Source organism: Neomonachus schauinslandi, chromosome 6 (genome assembly GCF_002201575.2).
Source record: "Neomonachus schauinslandi chromosome 6, ASM220157v2, whole genome shotgun sequence".
In the NCBI taxonomy this organism is placed as follows: Eukaryota; Metazoa; Chordata; class Mammalia; order Carnivora; family Phocidae; genus Neomonachus; species Neomonachus schauinslandi.
Window position 1 is genome coordinate 97,624,216 of NC_058408.1, and position 25,734 is coordinate 97,649,949.

Here is a 25,734-nt window from a genome sequence, read left to right on the forward strand (position 1 = left end):
TTTGACTAAATCTGCTGGTATTCTAGTGAGTTTCCTTGAACAGCCTTTCCTTGTGCGGAGGGCTCTCACACTTCCTGTGGTTGAAGACTATCTAGGAACTGCAAGCAGCCGCCCACCTCCTCTTCCTTTAGATGTAGAACTTAGTTGCTGGATGAAGCTAAGTCAGGTGGTGCCTTTTTAAAAGATATGTTTTACATCTTCAATTTCTCAGTCAAGGGCAACAGGCTTTAAATTCTAAGCAGCTGAATGGAGTGACCATGAAATCAGAACCTCTTTTGCCTCTAGCCCTACAGATGAATTCACTCACCACTTTTTTGGCCACTGCTGGTAGTGGGAAGGGTTGCAATATAATTTTAAATTGACATGTGTGCTGTATGGTTACATCAGTTCAGCCACTTCCTACCCAGGGGACTTTGGGAGATCCAGAAGGAGGGATGTAGGTGGGAGAGGATTTTCTGACGAGGTGCTGTCAACATCGTCCTTTATAGACAACTGATACAGTTTAGGAAGTAAGATTTTTATTTTCTAGGCAAAGGGATTACTTCATTAATTACAAAAAAGGCCCTCTGTAAGGAAAGGTTGAATACTTAGTAAGCTCAAATAATAGTGACGAAAATACCTGACCCTATTTGTTGACCAGTTTGGTTAGGTAAGTTTAAGTTACTTGTGAATAATTAGCAGATCCTTACACAGGCAATGTTTATCATATTCACCTTGGGGCCTACTCAAGCCACTTCTTTATATTCTCTACTTTAGGCTGGCATCATGTCTTTTCATGTTTCAAATTATATGCTGGCCTTTTATCTCCTGGCTTATAATGTTTGGATCTCATATGCTCTAGTCTCCTATATCACAAGGACATTTTAGGAAAAAGAATTTTTATTTTTGGTGCCCTCTGGTGAAAACACTTGCTAACTAATGTTTTACATCCCACAGTGGTTGGGTTTTCTGTTTGTTTGTTTCATTTTGTTTTCTCTTCCAGGAAAATAAGAACCCACAGAATAGTATCAATTAATTGCAAATAATTAGGGCCTATGGTATATGTTTAATAACAGGAACACTATTCTCTTATTTTCTGCTCTGATCATATTATCCTATGGGGGTTAAGGGGAGATGGAGCATTTAATAATGTTTATAGATTAATAAGGAAAATAAATATCAGTAGATCTGTGGGGATAATTCCATATTTAAATACGGACCTGTTTAATAGAATGGACTACATTGGTTTTTTTTCCCCCACAAATTTCAAAAAAAAAAAAAAAAGCTTGCTGCCTCTCCTCCCAGGGTTCAGCCCTGGGGATAGCTTAGTTTATCACAAAAGAAGGTCACATTTCATCAGTGGAGCCAAGGGTGATAAAATTAGGATCTTGTGGGAGCCCTTATTTTGTTTCTGATTGTCTATTTCTTTGGCTGGGTGGTACCCAGTGGTTTCTCCCCTGCAGTTGGGTTTTTCAGGGGTCATTGGCCTCTTTCACGATCTCATAAAAAGGCTGTTACCATTTAAAGAGGCCACATCTTCCCAATCCATGTTGCTCATACCTTTTACATTTCCTTGGCAGGCTCTTTTTCAGGAGATAAGATTTGAATGGTAAACATTATCTTAATTACAAGTCTGAATTTCTAAAGCACTTTAATTTAAAAATATAAAAGAATATATGAGACAGAGATCAGTTTATAAACTACTCTCAAAGGCAGATCCCATGACACCTTCTGGCATATCCAGATTACTTGCCTACATGTGTGAATTTTAATTTTCGTGGCTGATTGCAATACCTAGATTATATGCTCCTAATAATTTTTTAGCAATGTAATCTTGATACAAGAGATAAAGCAAGCTTATACCGATATTGTTGAATTTCTAAAGAATGGAAAGGATTGCTTTTTGCTATCTGAAAAAAACATCCTTATAAAGACTGCTGACTTTTTGGAGATTAGAATTGGAATGTCTTTTTTTTTTCTAAAAATACTGGTACAAAAAGCAGTGGTCTTTGGAGAAAATGTCCTACAGTTTTTCACAGCCAAAAAGTTAGTGCAAGCCAAAAACTTTTTTTCTTTTTTTAAGAAAAGGGGGAAAGCGGTAAGCTTAGTTGCCAAGAACTCAAGTCAAGTATTCTCTGGTCTAGTGTTTGTATTTAGCACAGATTTATCAGACTTATTTTTCTTGTGGTTAATGTTATTACTAATGTCTATTTAAAAAGTCTGTCTTAAAGGCACAATGCTTTTGACTCTAAATGTTGTGCTCTGGGATCTACAGTGCCTGGCTTACAATGTGTTAGGTGATAACAGAAACCAAAGAACTAGATCTTGTTTGGCAGAATATGGCAGACTGTGGGTTAAACTGTTTTGATAATAATGATAACCACTCTTTAGCTCATTTTCTCTTATTATTTTTTGTATTTTGGAAGTATAAGCAGCCTTTATTTTTTTACCTCCCATTTATTATTAAACACCTATTATATGCCAACCCTGTGCTAAGTGTTCACACACGTCATCTCATTTTATTCTCATGGTAACCCAATGAGGTCAGTACTATTATGCTTCCTATTCGATTACACATAAGGAAACTGAAGTATAGAGAGACTGAGGAATATATCAGAATCACATGACTAGTAATGTTTCTGAGCTGGAAACTGAACCCAGGTCTGCCTACTTACAAAGTCCTTTTTACCTTACCTTCCCCGACTCCCTCCTCAACCTCAGATACCACTCGGAAGCCACCAGGCTTTCCCTGTAGGAGCCCAGTGATTCCTCAAAACAACCTCATTTCAGGTGTAGAAACTTTGACTCAGTTAAATAGGTTCTGGAAGGACATAGCTGGTGATCACAGATTCAAACTCACAGCTTTCTGATGGACACATCTTTAGCTACTAAACCAACCAGTGCATCCCAGGATTACCTGGATCAGATCAGTACAACAAAAACAAATCAATTTGAGAATGATAGAGGGCTGTTCAAGTTTTTACTTTGCCAAGTAATAACAGTATAAAATAAACCTATCGCTACCTTTTGACAAAAGAAAGGACTTCTATTACTTTTTTAAAGAAAGGACATTTTTTAAAGGTTTTATTTATTTATTATTTTAAAAAGATTTTATTTACTTGAGAGAGAGAGAGAGAGAGAGAGAGCTCGAACAGGGGGGAGGGGCAGAGGGAGAGGAAGAAGCCAACTCCCCACTGAGTGGGGATTCCTGGCAGACCAGCAGGGGAGGTAGGGGGCGGGCCTTCATCCCAGGACCCTGGATCATGACCTGAGCTGAAGTCAGAGGCTTATCCCACTGAGCCACCCAGGCATCCCTATTTATTTATTTGAGAGAAAGCAAGTGAGGCTGAGTGTGAGCAGGGGGAGGGACAGAGGGAGAAGAGAGAGAGAATCCCAATCAGACTCTCCCTCAACTCGGATCCAGTCGTGGGTCTCCATCCCCTGACCTGAGATCATGACCCAAGCTGACCCCAGTGGAAGTCAGGAGCGGGTTGCTCAATCGACTAAGCCACCCAGGCACCCCAAGAAAGGACATTTTAATGAGAGAAAACTGGAAGGCTTAACTTCAGAGTAAAGAAGAGTTGTTTATTATTATTATCATTTTTTTAAAGATTTTATTTATTTGAGAAAGAGAGAGAGATAGCGAGAGAGAGCACTGCAGAGGGGAGAGAGAGGGAGAGGGAGAAGCAGGCTCCCCGCTGAGCAGGGAGCCCGACTCGGGGCTCAATTCCAGGACATCAGGATCATGACCTGAGCCAAAAGCAGTTGCTTAACTGACAGCCACCCAGGTGCCCCAAGAAGAGTTGTTTAAAATGAATAAATTCAACTTTATGAAAAACTTGATACTGCCTGTTTTTTTCTGATTTTGTCACAGACCGTTGACCACTGGTTGCAAATCAGTTTTTGGTAACTATCCTACACCATGCTTTCTTACAAATCCAACAACCTGTCAATTGTTCAAGAATCCTCACCCACTCAGTTGTACCACTCTTGATTCTGTGATCTTTAGAGAGTATATTGATACATCTTGTATGGTGAGCTTTATTCTTGTTCATAGTTTGGTTTTATTCTGCATTAGGGTAAGCAATCTGAGGAGACCAAAGATAATTAATGATGGCTTAGTCAGTCCGCTTTCATTTTCTTCTTTTCTCTTGCTTACCTTCCAAATAATAGTTGCTTGCCTAGAATGCTTTACCATTCTAATTATCTCATTTTCTCTTTATTTCCAATTTCCTTGCCTAGGCATTCATCATGAGACTTTTGGGACCCTTGGTAGAAGGGATTTTAGAACCAGCAGTCTTTGGATTAAGTCGGGTGAAAGAGAAAAGAGGGACATCATTTCTGGGTGTGGGCACTGCCCACCACAATGCCTTCCTTATACATAGTAGGTACTCAACAGATATTTGTTGGACCCGTGAGTCTTATTTGTAACCTAATCTGCCAATACTAACTTCTCAGATTTTATGCTATTTTTATGTGCATGTGTAAAGCTCAAAATTTGTAGACTGTCAATTGGAATGTGGTATTAATACTATTGGATCTCCAAGTAGAGTTTCTTGAATTATAATAAGCCTCTTCTTCCTCTGGTTTTACCAGCTTTACTGTCCAACACATGACACCTCTGCCCATGTGGTGATGTGCTGAGGAAAGAGAGAATTTTTTAAGTACCCAAATTTGTAAAGATTAGGATTTGATTTTTAAACTACATGTAACTACAGCAGTTGTGGTTTCTAATATAGAATAACCCCCATGCTCACTCTGTGCATAGAACTTCATCAACTAAATCAGTTGTCACAGTACTTAAAGGAGCTTTATTTGTGAACCCAGGGTTAAAAGGATACTTGAGTATCTTTTGTGTTTATTGTATTTTTCTTTTGCAGCAAACATTCTCAGTGCCCTAATTTTGATTAATAATTATTAGTAGATATTCTGTTTCAAATGGGAGAATACATAAGAAAAAGACTCACTCCCAATGTTTTTTTGTTATTTCAGACCAAAATCTTGTGCCACTGAGTTCAACCATGGTGCATCCAGATTCTCCTCAGAAGTGAGACTTTCCAAAGGACCAATGACTCTGTTCCCTGTGCCCTTTCATTTTTTCCTACTCTGTAGCTATGTCTCGATCCCGCCATGCAAGGCCTTCCAGATTAGTCAGGAGGGAAGATCTGAACAGAAAGAAAAGCACCCAACTGAAGAAGACATCTAAGGCAGCCAACAAAAATGTGGCATCAGTCAAGACTGTTAGCCCTGGAAAATTAAAACAATTAATTCAAGAAAGAGATGTTAAGAAAAAAATAGAACCCAAACCACCTATGCCAGTCAGAAGCCTTCTGACAAGAGCTGGAGCAGCACGAATGAATTTGGATAGGACTGAGGTTCTTTTTCAGAACCCAGAATCCTTAACTTGCAATGGGTTTACAATGGCTCTCCGAAGTACCTCTCTTAGCAGGCGACTCTCCCAACCTCCAGTGATCATAGCCAAACCCAAGAAAGTTCCACCTCCTAAAAATTTAGAAAAGCAACATGGATGTGATTATAATGTAGTTGCTGACATGGGAGTAAAACAGTCAGAAAATGATTCAGTTCCAACACAAGTCCCCCTAATTGCTCCTGATGTAGAGAATCTAACTGGTGTTCAAAAGGCATCTTTAATTAAAGGTGAGAGCCAAGAGACAACCCAGTCTTGGTCCCAAAGGGTGGAGGATTCCAAAATAAATATTTCCACTCAGAGTGACCCTGCAGCAGAGATCCTTCCTGGGTCATCGGAAGAGACATGTGGTGGTGAAGGACTATTCTCTAAAGAGACATTGAATGATATCAGCGACTCCCCTAGAATGTTTGCTCAGGACACTCTGTGTGCTCCTTTGCTCCAAAGAGCAGCCCTCAAGGTTACTTACGAAGGAAACTCCAGCATTCAGTTAGAAGATTTGGGTTCACGAGTAGAATCTCTTAAGCTATCTGATTCTTACCTGGATCCCATCAAAAGTGAACGTAATTGCTACCCCACCTCAAACTTTAATAAGGTTATACCGGAATTGGACCTTAGAAACTGTTTGTCCATTGGTGGGTCAATATATCCTACCTCATTAATAAAACTCCTCTTGGCAAGCTCAGAACAAGAAACCCTTGGTGCTAAACCAGATCATCAAGAGGTACTCAAAGCTATCCCAGAACAACAGGAAATTCCTGATACCACACCTATCGTAGGACAGGCTTTTAGTGCTGTCCCACATCGATGGGAAGTTCCTGGTGCTAACATAATTCATGGAGAGGCTCTGGATGAGACCCCAGACCCACCAGCGATGCCTGGTGCTATTCCAGTCCAAGGAGAGGTCTTCGGTGCTATCCTAGACCAACAAATCCTCGGAATGGGTGGTGGTACTGCCTCAGACCCACCTATCTTTCTTCCTGCTCCTCTAAACCCAATTGCTACCTATAATGCTCTCCCAGAATGGCTTGAGCCCCAGAGCACTGTTTCATATGGGCTTGAGGTCCAGGGCGCTGTGCAGATTTTGCCTTTGGGCTCAGGTCACACTCCTCAGCCATCATCAAACTCAGAGATAAGTTCGGTACCTCCAATAGTGACTATTAGCAATATAGAAAATGAGAAGCAGGTTCATATAAGCTTTCTGCCAGCTAACACTCAGGGGGTCCCCATAGCCCCTGAGCGAGGACTCATCCATGCTTCCCAGGGCATTATCCAACTTTCCCAGGCTGGTACCAGCACATTGGAAGGAGGGAGCTCCCAGATCAGCATGACCAGTGTGGCTAACACAGTGGTGTCTAGGCCAGTGTCACTCGCCAGTACCTCCTCTTCTCCTTCCTATACAACTTTGCTACCTACTTTGGAAAAGAAGAAACGAAAGCGCTGTGGGGTCTGTGAGCCCTGCCAGCAGAAGACCAATTGTGGTGAATGTACTTACTGCAAGAACAGAAAGAACAGCCATCAAATCTGTAAGAAAAGGAAATGTGAAGAGCTGAAAAAGAAACCATCCGTCCTCGTGCCTTTGGAGGTGAGTAAACCCCATGGGCTGGGAGATGCCCAGGAGGCTCTGTAGAGTGATCTGTGCAGAGACTAGGTGATGCAGTATGACATCCTTTTACTCTGGTAACATTTTATATTATCTATAGGAGTTTGTGGATCAACCCAAAATACGTCTTGTGCAGTGAGCGATATATTAGCTTATTTTTAGAATTTGTCTCAGAAAACTAGAACATAAAGTTCTTCCATTACAGGATTTGATGGAGACAAGGAAATGACATGAAGTGTGGTTTTGCAAAGATTTCCACTATGCCTTATTTTGGCTAGTTGTGTGTCTTTTTTGGAAGTTACAGATTTAACTTAAATTTAAATGAAGAGTGGAACAAAATCATTAACTCCCTTGCAGCTTGAGGAACCAGTGGAATTAAACTTCTATTCTTTTGAAAGAATAAAACTGTCTCTATCCTTAATTTTGAAACTTTGCCTTGGAAGGTAAATAAAGCTTTCATCTTAACTTTTGGCAGGTGATGTCCACCTGGTTCACATAGCCCATGTAGTTGTTAGGATTATCAGAAGTTCAAAATGGTTTGTAAACTCTGAAGTGATACATAAACATTGGTTCCCATTATTACAGTTTAAAAATATTGGTTGGCTTTGACTTTATTTAATAAAGGATTTTATGGGGCACCTGGGTGGCTCAGTCGGTTAAGCGTCTGCCATCAGCTCAGGTCATGATCCCAGAGTCCCGGGATCGAGCCCTGTGTTGGGCTCCCTGCTCATCGAGGAGCCTGCTTCTCCCTCTCCCTCTTACTCCCTCTCCCTTACTTATTCCCCCTGCTTGTGCTCTCTCTCTCTCTCACTTTCTCTCTCAAATAAATAAATAAAATCTTAAAAAAAAAACAAAAAAAAGGATTTTATGGAACTTGGTTAATACTTGATTATCAGACCTTTAAAATACATGCCAACTATGGTGTTATGATTTTTAGATCACTCATTTGAAGTTACGCTTATTTTGTGACTGCTATGAATACAGGTATAATAGAAAAGATTAATTTAAAAGTATTGTGAACTTAAACTGAGTCATTCTTTTTTATTTCACTCTTAAATTACCTGTCCCAAAATGCTGACTTTCTATTTGACCCATTGCAAATGAGATCAGACATTAACCGATCAGGTATTAACGGGCATTTGAGGTGTTTCTAAAATATTCTGTTATTACAAACCTTACTGCAATGAATAATTTTTACTCAAGTCACTTCACATATGTGGGTGTGGCCAGCAAGCCACTTAATGGTTTACAAACGTACATCTAAAACACTAGCAGCAATATCTTACAGCAGAGAGGCCTCCCTTGTAAGTTCCTGATTTGTAACATTGCCAAATGGCATCATTGCTGAAAGTACTCACTTGATCTCTAATAGGTATAACTGAATTTGTTTTCTTTTTTCCTAAACCTGCTCCTTTTTTTGCATTACATATTTGGCTTAATGACTAACCATCTACATGGTCACCCAAAATGGAAAGTTCAGTCATCTTTAATGCCTTCCTCTCACTCTTCTAGATTTCTTGTTGTATGAGATCTGAGCACTCCTACCTCTCCATTTTCTTGGCTACTTCTGTAGTTGATGCCTTTGTCCTCTACTGGGACAATTTCAGTGTTCTCTGTATTATCAGCAAGTATTTACTGTACTTCTCCAGGTTGTGCACTGGGGATATAGTCGTGAGTGTCCCAGGTAGAAGAGAAGTCAGGATTTTGAACACAACCTCTTAAGTGCAGTTCAAGTTTTCTTTCTAAAATCCTGATGATTCTCCTACTTAAATACATTTAGCGCTCTTCTCTATGTGTGATATATCACTCAGAACAAAACAAAACAAAAATAGAGAAGACCTCTTTGTGCCTTCCAAGTATAGATGAAGGCTAACTTCTTTTTTTTTTTTTTTTAAGAGACAGAGAGAGGGAGGAGGAGAGGGGTGGGGGAGGGGTAAAGAGAGACGGGGAGAGAGAAAATCTCAAGCAGACTCCCCGCTGAGCACGGAGCCCTATGTGGGGCATGATCCCATGACCCTGAGACCATGATTTGAGCTCAAATAAAAGAGTCAGATACTTAACCCACTGAGCCACCCAGGTGCCCCTCAAAAGATCACTTTCATCACTTACAAAGTTGATTCTGAAGAATCTGTTAGGTTGTCCTTATACTGAACTCTGGCAGCAAATAGACCTACCCATCCAAAACCCATCCACAAGTCCATGGAGAGGCAGAGGAGAACACAGGGAACACTTCTATGAGGGAAGTTCATTCTGAGAGAGCAAAGACAGTTGTATACTCTTGTTTCTGGTTTCTTTGCTTAATAGTCATCAGTAATGTTGCTTATATAGTTACTCATTTTTACTGCAGTATAGCTGTGTTTGTATCACAATACATTAATCCATTCTACTGTTTTTTTTTAATTTTTAAAAAATATTTTATTTATCCATTTGTCAGAGATAGAGAAAGCACAAGCATGGGGAGTGGCAGGCAGAGGGAGACGCAGGCTTCCTGCTGAGCAGGGAGCCTGATGTGGGACTCGATCCCAGGACAGTGGGATCATGACCTGAGCCGAAGGCAGAAGCTTAACCCACTGAGCCACCCAGGCGTCCCTAATCCAATCTACTGTTAATGTACACATTATCATAAATGTCTTTTGGTGAACATAATGTGTGCATTCTAGTGAATAGATTCCTAGGAGTGGAATTGCTCGGTCATAGAATACGTATGTTTAGCTCTCATGGATATTACTCAGCAGCTGTGGTTGTTCCAATTAAGACTCTTCATCAGTAGTGTTTGAGATTTCCACTAGCTCCACATCCTTGCCAACACTTGATATTTTCTGTCTTGTTTTACTTGAATCGTTTTGTTGGGTGTGTAGCGGCATCACTACATTGGACTAATGAAATTGAGCTGCTACTTCTTTGCTTCTTCGTCATTTAGATATTGTCTTTGTCCATTTTGGGTTTTTCTGCCTTTTCATTATTGGTTTATAAGAGTTCATTACATTTTACTGATACAAATTTTTTGTTGAATATATGATTGCAGATATCTCTGCTTATTCCATGACAGCTTTTCACTCACTTTATCCTGGCTTTTAATGAACGAAAGTTTTAACTTTAATTTCTAGTTTACCAATGCTTTGCTTTATGTCCTGGTTAAGAAAATTTTGTCTATTTCTTGCCAGTTCCAAGGTCATGAAGATGTTCTCTTTTGTTTCCTTCTTTTTTTTTTTTTTTTAAGATTTTATTTATTTGTTTGACAGAGAGAGACAGTGAGAGAGGGAACACAGGCAGGGGGAGTGGGAGAGGCAGAGGGAGAAGCAGGCTTCCCGCTGAGCAGCGAGCCAGATGCGGGGCTCAATCCCAGGACCCTGGGATCATGACCTGAGCTGAAGGCAGATTCTTAACTGACTGAGCTACCCAGGCATCCCTCTTTTGCTTCCTTCTTAAAAAGTTACTTTTTTAAGCCTTTCACATTTAGGTGTAAAGTATATCTGGAATTGACTTCTGTGTCTGGTGTGAGGAGTCAAGACTGATTCTTTTTTATAAGGATCTCTAATTGACTGGCACCATTACCGAAATGACCATCCTTCCTGTTACTACGATCTCATCTATGTCATAAATCAGGATTAATTCTGGATCTACTTCTAGACTCTGTTTCATTGGTCTTTTTGTCTATCCTTGTGTCTAAACTCATCATCAGTAGGCTTTATAATTGTTAACTGGTAGTATAAATCCTTCAGCTTTGTTCTTCAATAGTGATTTGCACTATTTTTATTGTTCTTTGCATTTTCATTAACATTTTGAATCAGTTTGTAAATTTCCACCAAAAACTCTGCTGGGATTTTATTGTGATTATGTTGAACCTTTACATCGGTTTGGAAAGACTGACATTTTTATAATATTGAATCTTGCAGTTCATGACCATGGTATATCTTAATATATATGTCATTTAATTTCTTTCAATAATATTTTTTAGTTTTCAATAAAGAGTTATTTCATTTGTTTTATTACTAGGTATTTGATATTTTTATTCCTAGGTGCTTGAGATAGCCCTAGATATTTGACAGTTTTTTTAGAATGTTTACAATATTAGTATTAATGATTGAAGACTATTTGCTTTGGTAACAAGAATACTGCTAAGCAAACATTTCTTTTTTTTTTTTAAAGATTTTATTTATTTATTTTCACAGAGAGAGAGATAGCAAGAGCAGGAATACAAGCAGGGGGAGTGGGAGAAGGAGAAGCAGGCTCCTTGCTGAGCAGAGAGTCCAATTTGGGGCTCAATCCCAGTACCCTGGGATCATGACCTGGGCTGAAGGCAGACGCTAAACGACTGAGCCACCCAGGCGCCCCTAGAATTCTTTTTCTAAAATATACTTAGCATATGCTATCTCTCAGTAAGTTAATTACTGATGTCTGAGATAAGTGAAAACAGTTTTTTACTTACCTTTTTTGGTCATAGATTACATTTTTGTCTCCCACAAAAACAGAATTTTTTCACTTGTACAACAAGGTGGTTAGAGAGTCTCCCCAGAGATATCTTTTGGCTAAGAGATAAAATGGTATTTTTCTGCCAAGTTTAGTTCAGCTTACTTTCTCTATATTCAGAAATATAGATAATTAAAGCCACTAACTTTATAATTCATAGGCATCTAAGAATTTGCTCTTGGCTAGGTATACCTCAAATGTATTTGTAATTTACCATTTCAAGACATATTTTAAGTCATATAAGATTGTTTTCCTAATTATTGTATAATGTTAGAAATGGAAAAAAAAAGGGAAGTGGGTGCTTTTTAGAGACCTAGAGAGTAGGTGTATGATCAGGCTACACTTTTGCAAATAATTTTTAGTGTGTATAAAAACAAAAGTAAATCACAGTTTGTAGATATGCTTCTGAGAGCAGAGTATTGAATTATATATCTGTAGCTTGATGATTTGGGTATAGTATATCACACATTTAATAAACAAAATGACTAAGTGAGCAGTTAGTGAGTTGGTTGCCAAAGTGAAAAAAATCTCTTATATTTACTCTAGTTAATAAGTTTTCCCAAAATATTGAAGGGTATTATTTGTTTGGTTATATTATTATTATTAATTTGAGTCTTTTAAAAATGTATTTATTTATTTATTTGAGAGAGAGAGCTTGTGCATGTGAGTGGGGGGGAATGGAGGAACCGAGGGAGAAGGAGAGAGAGAATCCCAAGCAGGCTCTTCACCCAGTGCATGAGCCTGACCTGGGGCTTGATCTCATGAGCCTGAGATCGTGACCTAAGCCGAAACCCGAGAGTCAGATGCCTAACCGACTGAGCCACCCAGGCACCCTATTTTTTTCAAGATTTTGTTTTATTTATTTATTTTTAAATATTTTATTTATTTATTTGAGGAGAGAGAGAGCACAAGATGGGGGAGGGTCAGAGGGAGAAGCAGACTCCCCGCCGAGCAGGGAGCCCGATGCGGGACTCGATCCCGGGACTCCAGGATCATGACCTGAGCCGATGGCAGTCACTTAACCGACTGAGCCACCCAGGTGCCCCCAAGATTTTTTAGTTTTAAATAATCTCTATACCCAGTGTGGGGCTCAAGCTTACAACCCTGAGATCAAGAGTCACATTCTTTGGTGACTGAGCCAGCCAGGCACCCCTGTTGGGTTAGAATAAATAGCAGTGCACTAGAAAACACTGTAAAATGTGCTATTTGTTACCATGCTGTCTTCTGAGCTAATGCAAATTCTACCTGGAAAAACAATAATACCTCCAAAGGTTGTGCTTGAAAAACTGTAAAAGTTCAGTAGTAGTATATTGATACAAACTGAACTGCTGACTGTTCATTGTTTTGTGAATAGTGTAATAACAGACTAGTTCCAGAGATACCACTTCAGAATTGGTTGGCATACTTGTTTTTATTTTACTTTATCCATTTTAGTGGGAGTGGGGTGGGACAAGCCTTTCTTGGAGACTGCTTTTTTTTTATTTTAATTTTTTCATTTATTTTTAAGATTTTATTTAGAGAAAGAGTGCACATGTGAGTGCTTGCCCGTGCACGGGTGAGGGCAGAGACGGAAGGATATGGACAGGCAGACTCCACACTGAGCCCAGAGCCAACTGGGGGCTCAATCCCACGACCCCAAGATCATCACCTGATCTGAAATCAGTAGTCCGACATTAATTGACTGAGCCACCCAAGCGCCCCGGCCACTGCTTTTTCAGTGTTTTTAAAGTCAGATCTCATTTTGGTTTATGTTGTGTATGTCATATGGAACAAATTTTTGCCTTCAACTCCTTAAATTGAGGGCAGATGCTATATGTCCTTAAATATGCCTTTAAGGAATCTCTTTGGATCACTACTGAGACTTCCGTAGCATGCTTCACCACACAGCTGACTATAGGGGGGAAAACTGTATGGTGTCTAGGATCCTTGCTTGTGTAAACCGCAGATATGTCAACAAAAACCATGCTGACTTTGATTGGTTCTGACCTATGGGTGTTAATTTCTGGAATCTTGTCAATGTGGTTCAAATCTTACCTTCCCATTTTGTGTATATCATCTTATCTAAGAAGGAAAACGTGTGAAACTGCTTAACACCTTCATCTAGTGTCAGCATAATCCAGATTATACTGTTATAGAATAGTGAGCACCATAATATGGTACATGTTTACTTTGCCATAGAACTTAACTCCATATCTCTTTTTGTTGGTCAACCTGTTTTTTGTTTTGTTTTGTTTTGTTTTTATTACAGAGTAGTATTTTAAGAGTTGATGGTTTCAAAGCTGCAACATTCATTCTCCTTATAAAGTAGCCAGTCATTGTTGCACTGTGATGGATGTACAAGGAAGAGAGAAGGCGAGATCTTATCTTTTTGCATTATTATTATACTAAAATAAGATACAGCTAGCAAATGAATCAAACTAATCAAACCAATTCAGGTCATTACTTTGATAATGACACTCAGTGTTCGAGTCATGAGTATCCAGAAAGTCTTGGCTAAGTATCATTAGCTCTTCATGTCTGCTATGAAAGAAACAAAATATAATCTTGCTTATTTCCGATTTAATTATTTTTTATTAATCCTGAGTCACAGGGGCACCGGGCTGCCTCAGTCAGAAGAGCATGCTAATCTTGATCTCAGGGTTGTGAGTTCACGCCCCATGTTGGGGTAGAGATTACTTAAAAAAAAGTAGTAATAAATAAACAGAAAAAATACTGAGTCAGAGTTTTTATTTTTAATTTTTTATTTTTGGGGGGAGGGGCAGAGGGCGAGGGAGAGAAAGAGACCTTCTTGTTTTAATTAAATATTTTATTTATTTATTTTAGAGAGAGAGAACACTAGCACTTGAGCTGCCTGAGGTTGGGAGGGAGAGAGAGAATCCCAAGTAGACTTCTGGCTGAGCGCAGAGCCTGACCCGGGGCTCAATCTCATGACCCCAAGATCATTACCTGAGCTGAAACCAAGAGCCCTTGCTCAACCTACTGAACCACCCTAGGCACCCTGGAGAGAGGGAATCTTAAGCAGGCTCCACACCCAGGGTGGTGCTCAACATGGGGCTCGATCTCACAACCCTGAGATTTTGACCTGAGCCAAAATCAAGTTGGACACTAACCCAGCTGAACGACCCAGGTGTCCCTGAGTAACAGTTTTTAAAACGAAGTCATAATGTTCTCCTACAGAAGGAAAAGTGATTAGAAGTGAGGTGTTTATTTATTTATTTATTTTAAATGGTATGTTTAAATTACTTCAAAGCCCAAGCCTAGGATTTAGGAGGTACTGGCACATAATAGGTGCTCAATAAATGTTTGGTGAACAAATGAGTCAATGAATGAATGAAAAAATGAAAATCTTATCAAAAATGTTAAGATTTCCAACACTTTGCACATACCAGTGTATCTTTTTATTTTGTTTTGTTTATTTATTTATTTATTGAAAGATTTTATTTTTATTTATTTGAGAGAGAGCATGAGCAGGGGAAGGGAGAGGGGCATTGGGAGAAGCAGGCTCCCCACTGAGCAGGGAGCTGGATGTGGGGCATAATCCCTGGACCCAGAGATCATGACCTGAGCCAAAGGCAGATGCTTAACTGACTGAGCCACCCAGGCGCCCTTGATTTTGTTTTTTTAAAGATTTTATTTTTAAGGGGCACCTGGGTGGCTCAGTCGTTTAGCGTCTGCCTTTGGCTCAGGTCATGATCCCAACGTCCTGGGATCGAGCCCGGCATCGGGCTCCCTGCTCCGCGGGAGGCCTGCTTCTCCCTCTCCCACTCCCCCTGTTTGTGTTCCCTCTCTCGCTGTCTCTCTCTCTGTCAAATAAATAAAATAAAATCTTAAAAAAAAAAAGATTTTATTTTTAAGTAATCTCTGTACCCAATGTGGGGCTAGAACTTAAAACCCTGAGATCAAGAGTCCCAGGATCTATTGACCCAGCCAGCCAGGTGCCCTCAATGTATCTTTTTATTTTATTTTATTTTATTTTTATTTATTTATTTTTTTTAAGATTATTTATTTGCGAGAGAGAGAATGAGAGACAGAGAGCATGAGAAGGAGGAGGGTCAGAGGGAGAAGCAGACCCCCCGCTGAGCAGGGAGCCCGATGCGGGACTCGATCCCGGGACTCCAGGATCATGACCTGAGCCGAAGGCAGTCGCCCAACCAACTGAGCCACCCAGGCGCCCCTCAATGTATCTTTTTAAAAAGCACACTGCAAATCATCATTATATCCTATATGTACTTAGTATATCATCTTCACAGCTAGTACCCCAAAGCATTTTGGGTGTTTTTCTATGAATGTCATTTTCAAGTACCAAAGATTAGGATCATGGGATATCCATAACAGAAATTCAAGTAGAGGACTTGAAAAAAAAGGTTTTTAGTAATGTAGACAGTGCTTTTTAAAATATGTGTTAAAAGAGCTGCTACCTATGTTGCTTAAAATTACTGGCAAATACACTTGTGATTGTGAGTGATACCATGATGCAAAGTTTGAACAGCTCAAAATCATGTATTTTTCTAATTGTAAATGGAAAAACAGTTCTAGAAGGATACCTACCAAACAAAACTGTTGGAAGTGTTTACCTCTAAAGATAGGTTTTTTGGATGGAGGAAGGGCATATTAGGAAATATGTGATTTTAAATTTTTACTTAAATTTTTCTATGTGGTTTGGATTTTTATATAATGAGCTTATGTTACTTTAAAAAGTAATGCAGCATACTAAGTCAAAGTTATATAATTTCCATTTAGAAAGTTTAGGAGCAGGAAAGAAAATAAACTATAATTCTACTACTTAGAGGCAACAGTCATGGATATATTGGCAAATTTGCTTCCAGTATTTTTTTCTGCATTTAAAAAATAACATAGCTGAAGTCAAATGTGTTTCTTCTCCTTTTTTCACATTTTCCCCTGTAATTAACATTTTATAAAGATTTAAAAAACCGTGCAAAATACTCCTTTAGGTAAATGAACATAACCCTACTAAATTATTTTTCATTGCTGACTGCTTCAATTTCTTACAGTTTTTTTGTATGATAGTGAACTTTTTTCAGGATAAATCTTGGTTTACATTTCAGATTATTTTCTTGACACTGGAATCATTAGTCCTTCATTTCATGCTAAAAGTATTAGCATAACCAAAATATTTAGCGTTTTTCTAATGAGCTTTTGCCTAATGGTTTCTAAATCTTTACCACTTTTAGAAACCGAGGTTTGTATTTATAGTACAGGTATTTTTTGGAAAGTCAGGTTTATTTCCTTCTCCAAAAATGAGAAGCTGAAGTTTCTATTACATCCTTTTTGGTTAACACATCTTAGTTGCCTTCTCAAAGATGGTGATTGAGATAGCATTTCAGCATATCTCCTAACTTATGACTGGATACTAGCCAGATCAGATTAGGTACTTGGTGAATTTTTAGCTACCATGGAAAAACCAGAATTTTAAAATTACTGTTATTATATTAGATTAGTTTTTTAGTCCTGCTAAACTTTCCACATATTTTTTTGGTTGCTAGAGAAGAATTCCTAAGATGAATTTGATCCTAGTTTAAATGATCCCAACACTCATACAATATTTCAGTAATCATAAAAATAGAACTTCTACATTAGATGTTTTTTTTTTTTTAAGATTTATTTATTTATTTTTGAGAGAGAGTGGGGGGAGGGGCAGAGGGAGAGAAACTCAAGTAGACTTCTGACTGAGTGGGGAGCCCCCTGGGGGGCTCTGTCTCACAACCCTGAGATCATGATCTGAGCCAAAATCAAGAGCCAGCCACTCAACCGAATGAGCCACCCAGGCGCCCTACACTGGACGTTTTTTAATATGGATGGCCTTTGGTATTCTGTGATCCCATTCCCTCAAAATTTTATGCAACATATATATGTTATTCCAGTATGGTTAACATACAGTGTTATATTAGTTTGCAACATATTATTTTTATGTACATTTTTCCAGAGAGATGGTCCATAGTTTTTATTAGATTTCATAGAAATGTAAGTCATGTCTTCCACTCCCCAAGAGAAAAACATGTAAGAGAATCACACCACTCCTTTAAGGCACTGAAGAAATGAAACTGAGAAGTGTTCCTAGGGTTCAAGAAAAAACGGTTATACTGAGTTTTGCTATTCCCCCAAGTGGTCATCAGTGTGAGAATGGATCTATTTGTAACATTGTGCCAGACCTGGGAAGGAGGGATGCCATACAGAGCAGAAGTGATGTCTATAAAAGGCCTGGCAGTGTGCCTGCTACATACTAGTTGCCTAAAGGTGGTGGTTGTTATATCCTTGAAGAGATTTGTATATTCATTTCATTACTTTCAGCCATTTCCCTCTTGCCACTTGATTCATGTTATTTAGAGCAAAGTAATTGAAGTCCTCAGAAGTAGCCAGTACACACCATTTTGTAATACCTGCAAAAGCATTTTTCCTGCTGGAGGACTAAGATGCCTTATGAATGAATTGGTTTCACTGTTCTCATGTGATACAGAATTATAGTTGTGGTTTCCAGTGAGACAATGATGGTACAGTTATTTTCTTGCCTTTGTATAATGAGAGGGTTTTGGTGTTTCTGTTGTATTCTAGACATTTACACTACACAGCTTGTTTTCATATCAGATTTCATATGCAACACCATTCTGTGGTGAGTTTTCTGTTAAAGAGCAAAAGCAGGATCAAGGCAAAGGAAGTGGGAAGACAAGACAGTGGAAGTCCACTGTTTACGCAAGGCATGAAATTTTGGATGGAGTCGATAGTTTAGATTTAGAAAGAAAAGTGTGTGCATGGGGGTGGGGTGGTGTGCCTGGGTGGCTCAGTCGGTTGGGCGTCTGCCTTCAGCTCTGGTCTTGGTCTCCGGGTCCTGGGATGGAGCCCTGCATCGGGCTCCCTGCTCAACGGGGAGCCTGCTTCTCCCTCTCCCTCTGCCCCTCTGTCCTCTTTACGCACTCTCTCTCTCTCTCACTATTATCTCAAATAAATAAAAAATCTTAAAAAAAGAAAAGTGTGTGTGTGTGTGCGCGTGTGTGTGTGTGTGTTCTATACCTGCAGGAGTAAGTAACTTGTTTAGGAGTTAATTCAGAATTGTAGGGAGATTGGTCTACTAGGCAACATAGAAATTAAAATGCCTTCTTTATTCACCTAATTCCATTTTCTGGTGCTTTATGAGATGTTAAAACAAACAAAAATCAATAAAACAAGGAAAACATAATAGCGTTTTTCTCTTTTTTCAAAGAACTTATAACTTAGGGAACTCTGTCTTCATTGCTCATTATGTACATAGATTTTGACAAAATTTAAATTTCTTTGACTTGAAATAGGAAATTGGCAAAGGAAAGAAAGAAGAAAGAATGAACATTTACTGAGGGTCTACTGTGGGCCAGACACTGCTCAAAGGCTTAATATTATCATATTCGATCCTGACAGTGACTAAAATATAAGTATTAGGACTGTCGTTTTGTGGACTGGGAAATAGAAACCCACTTTAAAAATTGTGTTTAATTCCCCATGGCTAACATGTAGTAGAGGCACTTTTTTTCACGGTGATAAAGGAGAATTAAACAATCTCTTTTTTAAAAAAAATTGAGATGGAGTTCACATAATAAAATTCACTTTTTTTTTTTAAAGATTTTATTTATTTATTTGACAGAGAGGGAACACAAGCAGGGGGAGTGGGAGAGGGAGAAGCAGGCTTCCCGCGGAGCAGGGAGCCAGATGCGGGGCTCCATCCCAGGACGCTGGGATCATGACCTGAGCCAAAGGCAGACACTTAACGACTGAGCCACCCAGGCGCCCCTAAAATTCACTCCTTTAATAGTGCACAAGTCAGGGATCTTTAATATATTTACAAGGTTGTGCAACCATCACCACAATCTAATTCTGGAACATTTTCATTATTCCATTAGAATTCCTATGCCACTCAGCAGTCACTTCATTCTCCCCTCCCCCAGCTCCTGGCAACCACTAATCTCCTTTTTGTCTCTGTGGATTTGCCTATTCTGGACATTTCATGTAAATGGAATCATACAGTATTTGGTCTTTTGTGTCTGGCTTCTTTCACTTAGCATAATGCTTTCAAAGTTCATCCATGTTGTACCATATATCAGTACTTTGTTCCCTTTTATGGCTGAATAATATTTCATTGTATGAATAAACCACATTTTGTATAAACAATCATCAGTTGATGGACTTTTAGGTTGTTTCCAATTTTTGCCTATTATGAGTAATGCTGTTATCAACATTTGTATACAGATTTTTGTGTAGACATGTGTTTTCAGTTACACTGTGTATATTCCTAGAAGTGGAATTGCTGGGTCAAATGGTAACTGTCTAAATTTAAGGAATTACCAAAATGCTTTCCAAAGTAGCTGTACCATTTTGGATTCTAACCAGCAATGTATGAGGGTACTAATTTTTCCACATCCTCACCAACACTTGTTATTATCCAACTTTTTTATTATTGCCATCCTAGTGAGTGTGAAGTGGTATCTCATGATGGTTTTGGTTTGCATTTCTCTAATGATTAAGGAGGTCAAGCATCTTTTCATGTGCTTCTGGACTATTTGTATACCTTCTATGAATACTTTGCAATTTTGTTTTAGTCCTTTCGGGCTGCTATAACAAAATACTACAGACAGGTAGCTTATGAATAACAGGAAAATATTGTGCAAAGTTCTGGAGGCTGGGAAGTCCAAGATCAAGGTGCCAATGTGGTCAAATTCTGGTGAAGGCCTTCTTCATGTTCATAGTTGGTGCCTGCTCACTGTGTCCTCACTTAGTGAAATAGGCTAGGGATCTCTGTGGAGCTTCTGTTATAAGGCACTAATCCCATTCATGAAGGTTCCACTCTTAAGCACTTCCCAAAGGTCCCATCTTCTAATATCACATTGGGCATTGGGATTTCAGCATAGGATTTGGGGGGACACAAACGTTCAGACCGCAGCAATGTCCTTTGTCCATCTTTAAATTGGTTTATTTGTTTTCTGTTGAATTGCAAGTGTTCTTCATATGTTCTGTATACTAGACCCCAATCAGATCATCTACAAATATTTTTCTGAGAGTTGTCTTTCACTCTTGTGATAGGTCCTTTGAAACACAGAAATTTTCAGTTTTGATGAATTCTATTTTATTTTACTTTTTTCTTTGGTTGCTGTGCTTTATCTCTTTATTTTGTCATTCAATTCTAAGTGAACTTTACTTTTTGTTTTGTAGAAATGTCACTGGCTTGACTGAAGAGGTTTTTTTGGGGTTTTTTTTTCCCCTCATTTCCTTCCCTATGCAGTGCCTGGCACTTGGTAGCCGCCAAACAAATATTGGTTGAATTGAATGATACTGATCATAGATGTGGAACTGGTATGCAGTAAACATTGCCATCTGAAGGGGTTAATAACAACTATCATGTTTTGAGTACTTACTAAGTGCCCAATACTGTTTTAAGCACTGACATAACTCATTGTCTCATTCAATCCCTACAACAGTCCTATGAAATACACGTTCTTTCCCCCAAGGTATAAAGTAAGACACTGAAGCTTAGAGAGGCCAAGTAACTTGTCTAAGACCAAACAGTTGATCTGGGATTAGAACACTTGGCTTGGATGGTGTGTGCTCATTTTCCACCACCATGTTCTTGAGCTAGGGCAACAATCAAAATGTGAGGAACCCAGAGAATGGAAAGGAGTGGGACCAAGAGGAAGACTTGTGAATAGTCACATTTAGGATATTGATGCTATCTTTCAGACTAGTAAAACTTTGAAAGAGAGGTTGTGGAAGAGTCTTATGGGTTCATTTTGCAAAAGTATCAATCTTTTTTTGACCTGAATCAAATCTTGAAACGCTCTTAGTTTGCCAGTTCCACTGTTTCTATATTTTACTTTCAAGGTTACATTTCTCTTTAACCATCTTTTTAGCTCTTTCCCTCCATTTTATACTTTTACTTAAAATATTTTTACGCTCCCTGGACCTCATTCCCCTCTGAGTCTTGGTATGATAATTCTACACTATCATGGTAATTTTTTACTCTTCTATGCCTCTAAGCAGATGTTTTTATATTTTGTGTAGCTTTTCTAATTGTCTTTAGCAGGATGGTTGATCCAAATGACCAATTGTATTATCAATGGAAGTGAAAGTTTCATATTCTTTTTAACTAATAAATGTAAGATTGTGTTATAATGAAATGGTGGAATTAGAATGCCCAACTCTAGCAGAAATCTTGTTAATACTAGAGAGGTTCTAATGTTGCCAAATAGTGTGTGCTTGAATATCTTCAGTTTTTATATTAAATGAATTTTAATTGCTCATTACATTTTTTTCATTACCCTTTTTAAAAATTCCAGTATAGTTAACATACAGTGCTAAATTAGTTTCAGGTGTACAATATAGTGATTCAACAATTCTACATATCACTCAGTGCTCATCATGATGAGTGTAATCCCCATCACCTATTTCACCCATCCCCCCACTCACTTCCCCTCTGGTAACTATCTATTTGTTCTCAATAGTTAAGAGACTCTTTTTTGGTTTGTCTCTTTTTTTCCCTTTGTTTGTTTCTTAAGTTCCACATATGAGTGAAATCATATAATGTTTGTCTTTCTCTGACTTATTTCACTTAGCATTATATTCTCTAGATCCATCCATGTTGTTGCAAATGGCAAGATTTCATTCTTTTTTATGGCTGACTAGTATCTTTTTTTTTTTTAAAGATTTTATTTATTTATTTGAGAGAGAGAGAATGAGAGAGAGCACATGAGAGGGGGGAGGGTCAGAGGGAGAAGCAGACTCCCTGCCGAGCAGGGAGCCCTATGCGGGACTCGATCCAGGGACTCCAGGATCATGACCTGAGCCGAAGGCAGTCACTTAACCAACTGAGCCACCCAGGCGCCCGGCTGACTAGTATCTTTATCCATCCATCTATTAATGGGCACTTGGGCTGCTACCATAATTTGGCTATTATAAATAATGCTGCAATAAACATTGGGGTGCGTATATCCTTTCGAATTCGTGTTTTCGTGGTCTTTGGGTAAATACACAGTAGTGGAATTACTGGATCATAGGGTAGCTCTAGTTTAAATTTTTTGAGGAACCTCCGTGCTGTTTTCCAGAATGGCTGCGCCGGTTTGCCTTCCCACCAGCAGTTCATGAGTGTTCCTTTTTCTCTACATCCTTGCAAACAGTTGTTGTTTCTTTACATTTTTTTCTTTTAAGATTTCATTTAATTTATTTGAGAGAGAGAGAGAGCAGAGCAGGGCGGGGAGGGCCAGGGCAGAGGGAGTGGGAAGAGCAGACTCCCCACTGAGCAGGGAGCCCAACATGGGGCTCCATCCCAGGACCCTGAGATCATGATACGAGCCAAGAGCAAACTCTCAACCAGCTGAGCCACCCAGGAGCCCCTACTTTTTTTTTTTTATTACAGTGTTTTTTTGTATACAGTTTTCTTAACTAGTGACAGTCATGGTTTTCTGTTGCTGCAATGGAACCTCCTGGCCAAGTGCCATATCACATACTGATCTTGTTTAAAATAATATTTTGAGGGGCGCCTGGGTGGCTCAGTCAGTTAAGCATCGACTCTTGATTTCGGCTCAGGTCATGATCTCAGAGTCCTGAGATCAAGCCCCACATCTAGCTCCAGGTTCAGTGTCTGCTTGAGATTCTCTCTCCCTCTCCCTCTGCTCCTCCTTACCTCTTGCGTGCATGCTCAGTCTCTCAAATAAATAAATATTTTTTTAAAAACCCATAAGAACCATTTATTTATTTTAAAAAACAAGAGCTAATGTGCTTATTGACTAAATATTTGGAAGTCAGGGAGATCAAACTTTTTTTGGGGAAAATTGCATTTTCTTAACTAGTATTAAGATCGAGTCCCACATCGGGCTCCCGGCTCAGCGGGGAGCCTGCTTCTCCCTCTGACCCTCCCCCGTCTCATGCTGTTTCTCTCTCTCTCTCAAATAAATAAATACATAAATAAAGTATCTATGGGGGCACCTGGCTGGCTCAGTCTTTAGAGCATTCCATTCTTGATCTTAGGATTGTGAGTTGGATCTCCATGTTGACTGTAGCGATTACTTAAAAATAAAGTCTTTAGGGGCACCGGGGTGGCTCAGTTGGTAAGCATCTGCCTTTCTGCTCTGGTCATGATCCCAGGGCCCTGGGATCAAGCCCGGGGTTGGGTTCCCTGCTCAGTGGGGAGCCTGGGTTTCCCTCTCCTTCTGCCCCCCCCCCCAACTGGTCCTCTCTCTCTCAAAATAAACAAACAAAATCTTTAAAAAAAAAAAAAAATCTATGGAAACTCCATTAGAATAATTTATGCTAAAACATTCCTAATAAAAATAGGCAAGTTTTTCATTTAAATAATCAGTTAGCACAATTATAAGCTTGAGCTCTATACCTGCTGATTTTTTTTTTAAGATTTTATTTATTTATTTGAGAGAGAGAGTGTAGGGGGAGAGATAGGGGGTGGGGAAGGGCAGAGGGGGAGAGGAAGAGAGAGAATCTCATGCACACGCCCTGCTGAGCACAGAGTCAGATGCTGATGCCCAGCACTCCGAGATCATGACCTGAGCTAAATCAAGAGTTGGTTGCTCAACCTACTGAGCGACCCAGTCACTCCTATACTTGTTGATTTCTAAGGTGAAACGTGATGAAAATAACCTTTTTGGTCTTTTGTTATGGCAAGTCTCCTGACTTCACAAGGTATTTCTAAAGGGCTTTACATTGCAAAAGTTTAAAAAGATCCCCTTCAAACACAGAAATGGTAGCATGTTAGAACTGTCTCTAGTAAGAACCTTGAGGACCATTTATTTATTTTATTTTTAAATAAGAGATAACGTGCTCATTGAGTAAGTGTTTGGCTGTCAGACTTTAGAAAAGATTTTGGAATCTTTTCAGACTTTGGAAGCAATCAAACAGACTTTGGAAAAGATTTTGATTTTAGGCATTCTGTTATTATAAATATTACAGGCTCAGTGGCAAGTTTTTCGGGTTTTGTTTTTCTGGTTCTTCCTGAAAAAAATGATAATTCCTGTCTTCTCTCTAGCCAAGTTAAGCTCCATGGAAAATAATTAGTCATTAAATCAGAGATTCCAAAGGTATTAAGAAGTGCCTCCAATATAGTGGGTATTCTCTATTTTATTTCTGGAATAAACAAAGATACCCCTTATTCCAAACATCAAAAGCATCTGTCCGGTACAGTTACTCAGCCTAAAGAATAACTTATTTCCTGGCAGACAAGTTTGCTTCTCTATAGATTGTGTGAAACTCTAATAAATAACCTCAAAAACTAAAAGAGTTAACCCTTCTTGGGGCACCTGGGTGGCTCAGGTCATGATCCCAGCCTTCGGCTCAGGTCATGATCCCAGCATCCTGGGATTGAGCCCGGCATCATATCAGGGACCCTGCTCAGTGGGGAGCCTGCTTCTGCCTCTCCCCCTCTGCCCAGTTCATGCACGTGCACACACACACACACTCTCTTTCTCTCTCTCTCGTTCTTTCAAATAAATAAATAATCTTTTTTTTTTTAAAGGAGTTAACCCTTCTTGAATAACTGATCTTAACAAAAATTTTACATACATTCATTTCTAAAATATGCTTTTCTCTGATTAGGAGACTTCTACAAGGGTGCTTTCTACCTTAAAAACCAGGGTTTTCGGGATCTAAGCCAAACCAGTCGCCTCTCCTAAGTTCTTCCTTGAAAAGTAGCTGATATCTGTGAAGATTTAACAGGAGCGTCCTTGTTGCCTTTTGAAAGGATTAATTATGGAACATTGAAGGATGGAACAAAAAAAGCCACGTTTCAGACTGGAATGGTAGAGAATTGAAAGCTGGGTACATCTCTTCATGTGCAAGCTCAGTGACCAGCCTTTTATATGCCTTGTCCCCTTTGCCTCTCCACAGCCATACTCTAGTGTGACTTTTCCTTAGCCACAATGTGTCCTTGCACATGCTGTTACCTTCACCGGGGGCACATCCCTTTCTTCCCTCCCTCTAAATTTCATCAACTCCTGCTTATCCTCTTTAGGATTCAGTGGAAAAGTCACTTCCCTGGGAAGCCTTCTCTGCCTTTCATAGCTTTCTGGGCACATCCCCATTCTATAGTGCATCATGATTGTCAGTTTGTGATTCTGCTGAGTTGGCAGGCTCTGGGGGTGCAGGCCCAGTACCAGGTGTTTGTTTTTTTTTTTTAAGATTTTGTTTATCCATTTGAGAGAGAGAGAGAGAGCATGAGCAGGGGAAGGGGCAGAGGGGGAAGGAGAAGCAGACTCTCCACTGAGCAAGGAGCCTG

General features: G+C 39.3%; 1 protein-coding gene across 1 annotated transcript in view; it reads left to right on the forward strand.

Annotated features, from left to right (window-relative positions):
• The first annotated feature begins 5,093 nt into the window (after positions 1 to 5,093).
• The window catches only part of TET1 (tet methylcytosine dioxygenase 1), a 128,899-nt gene continuing 108,258 nt past the window's right edge, over positions 5,094 to 25,734 (forward strand). Inside the window, 1 exon segment of the mRNA XM_021699977.1 lies at positions 5,094 to 6,992. Within this exon segment, the coding sequence (XP_021555652.1) occupies positions 5,094 to 6,992 (1,899 nt within the window).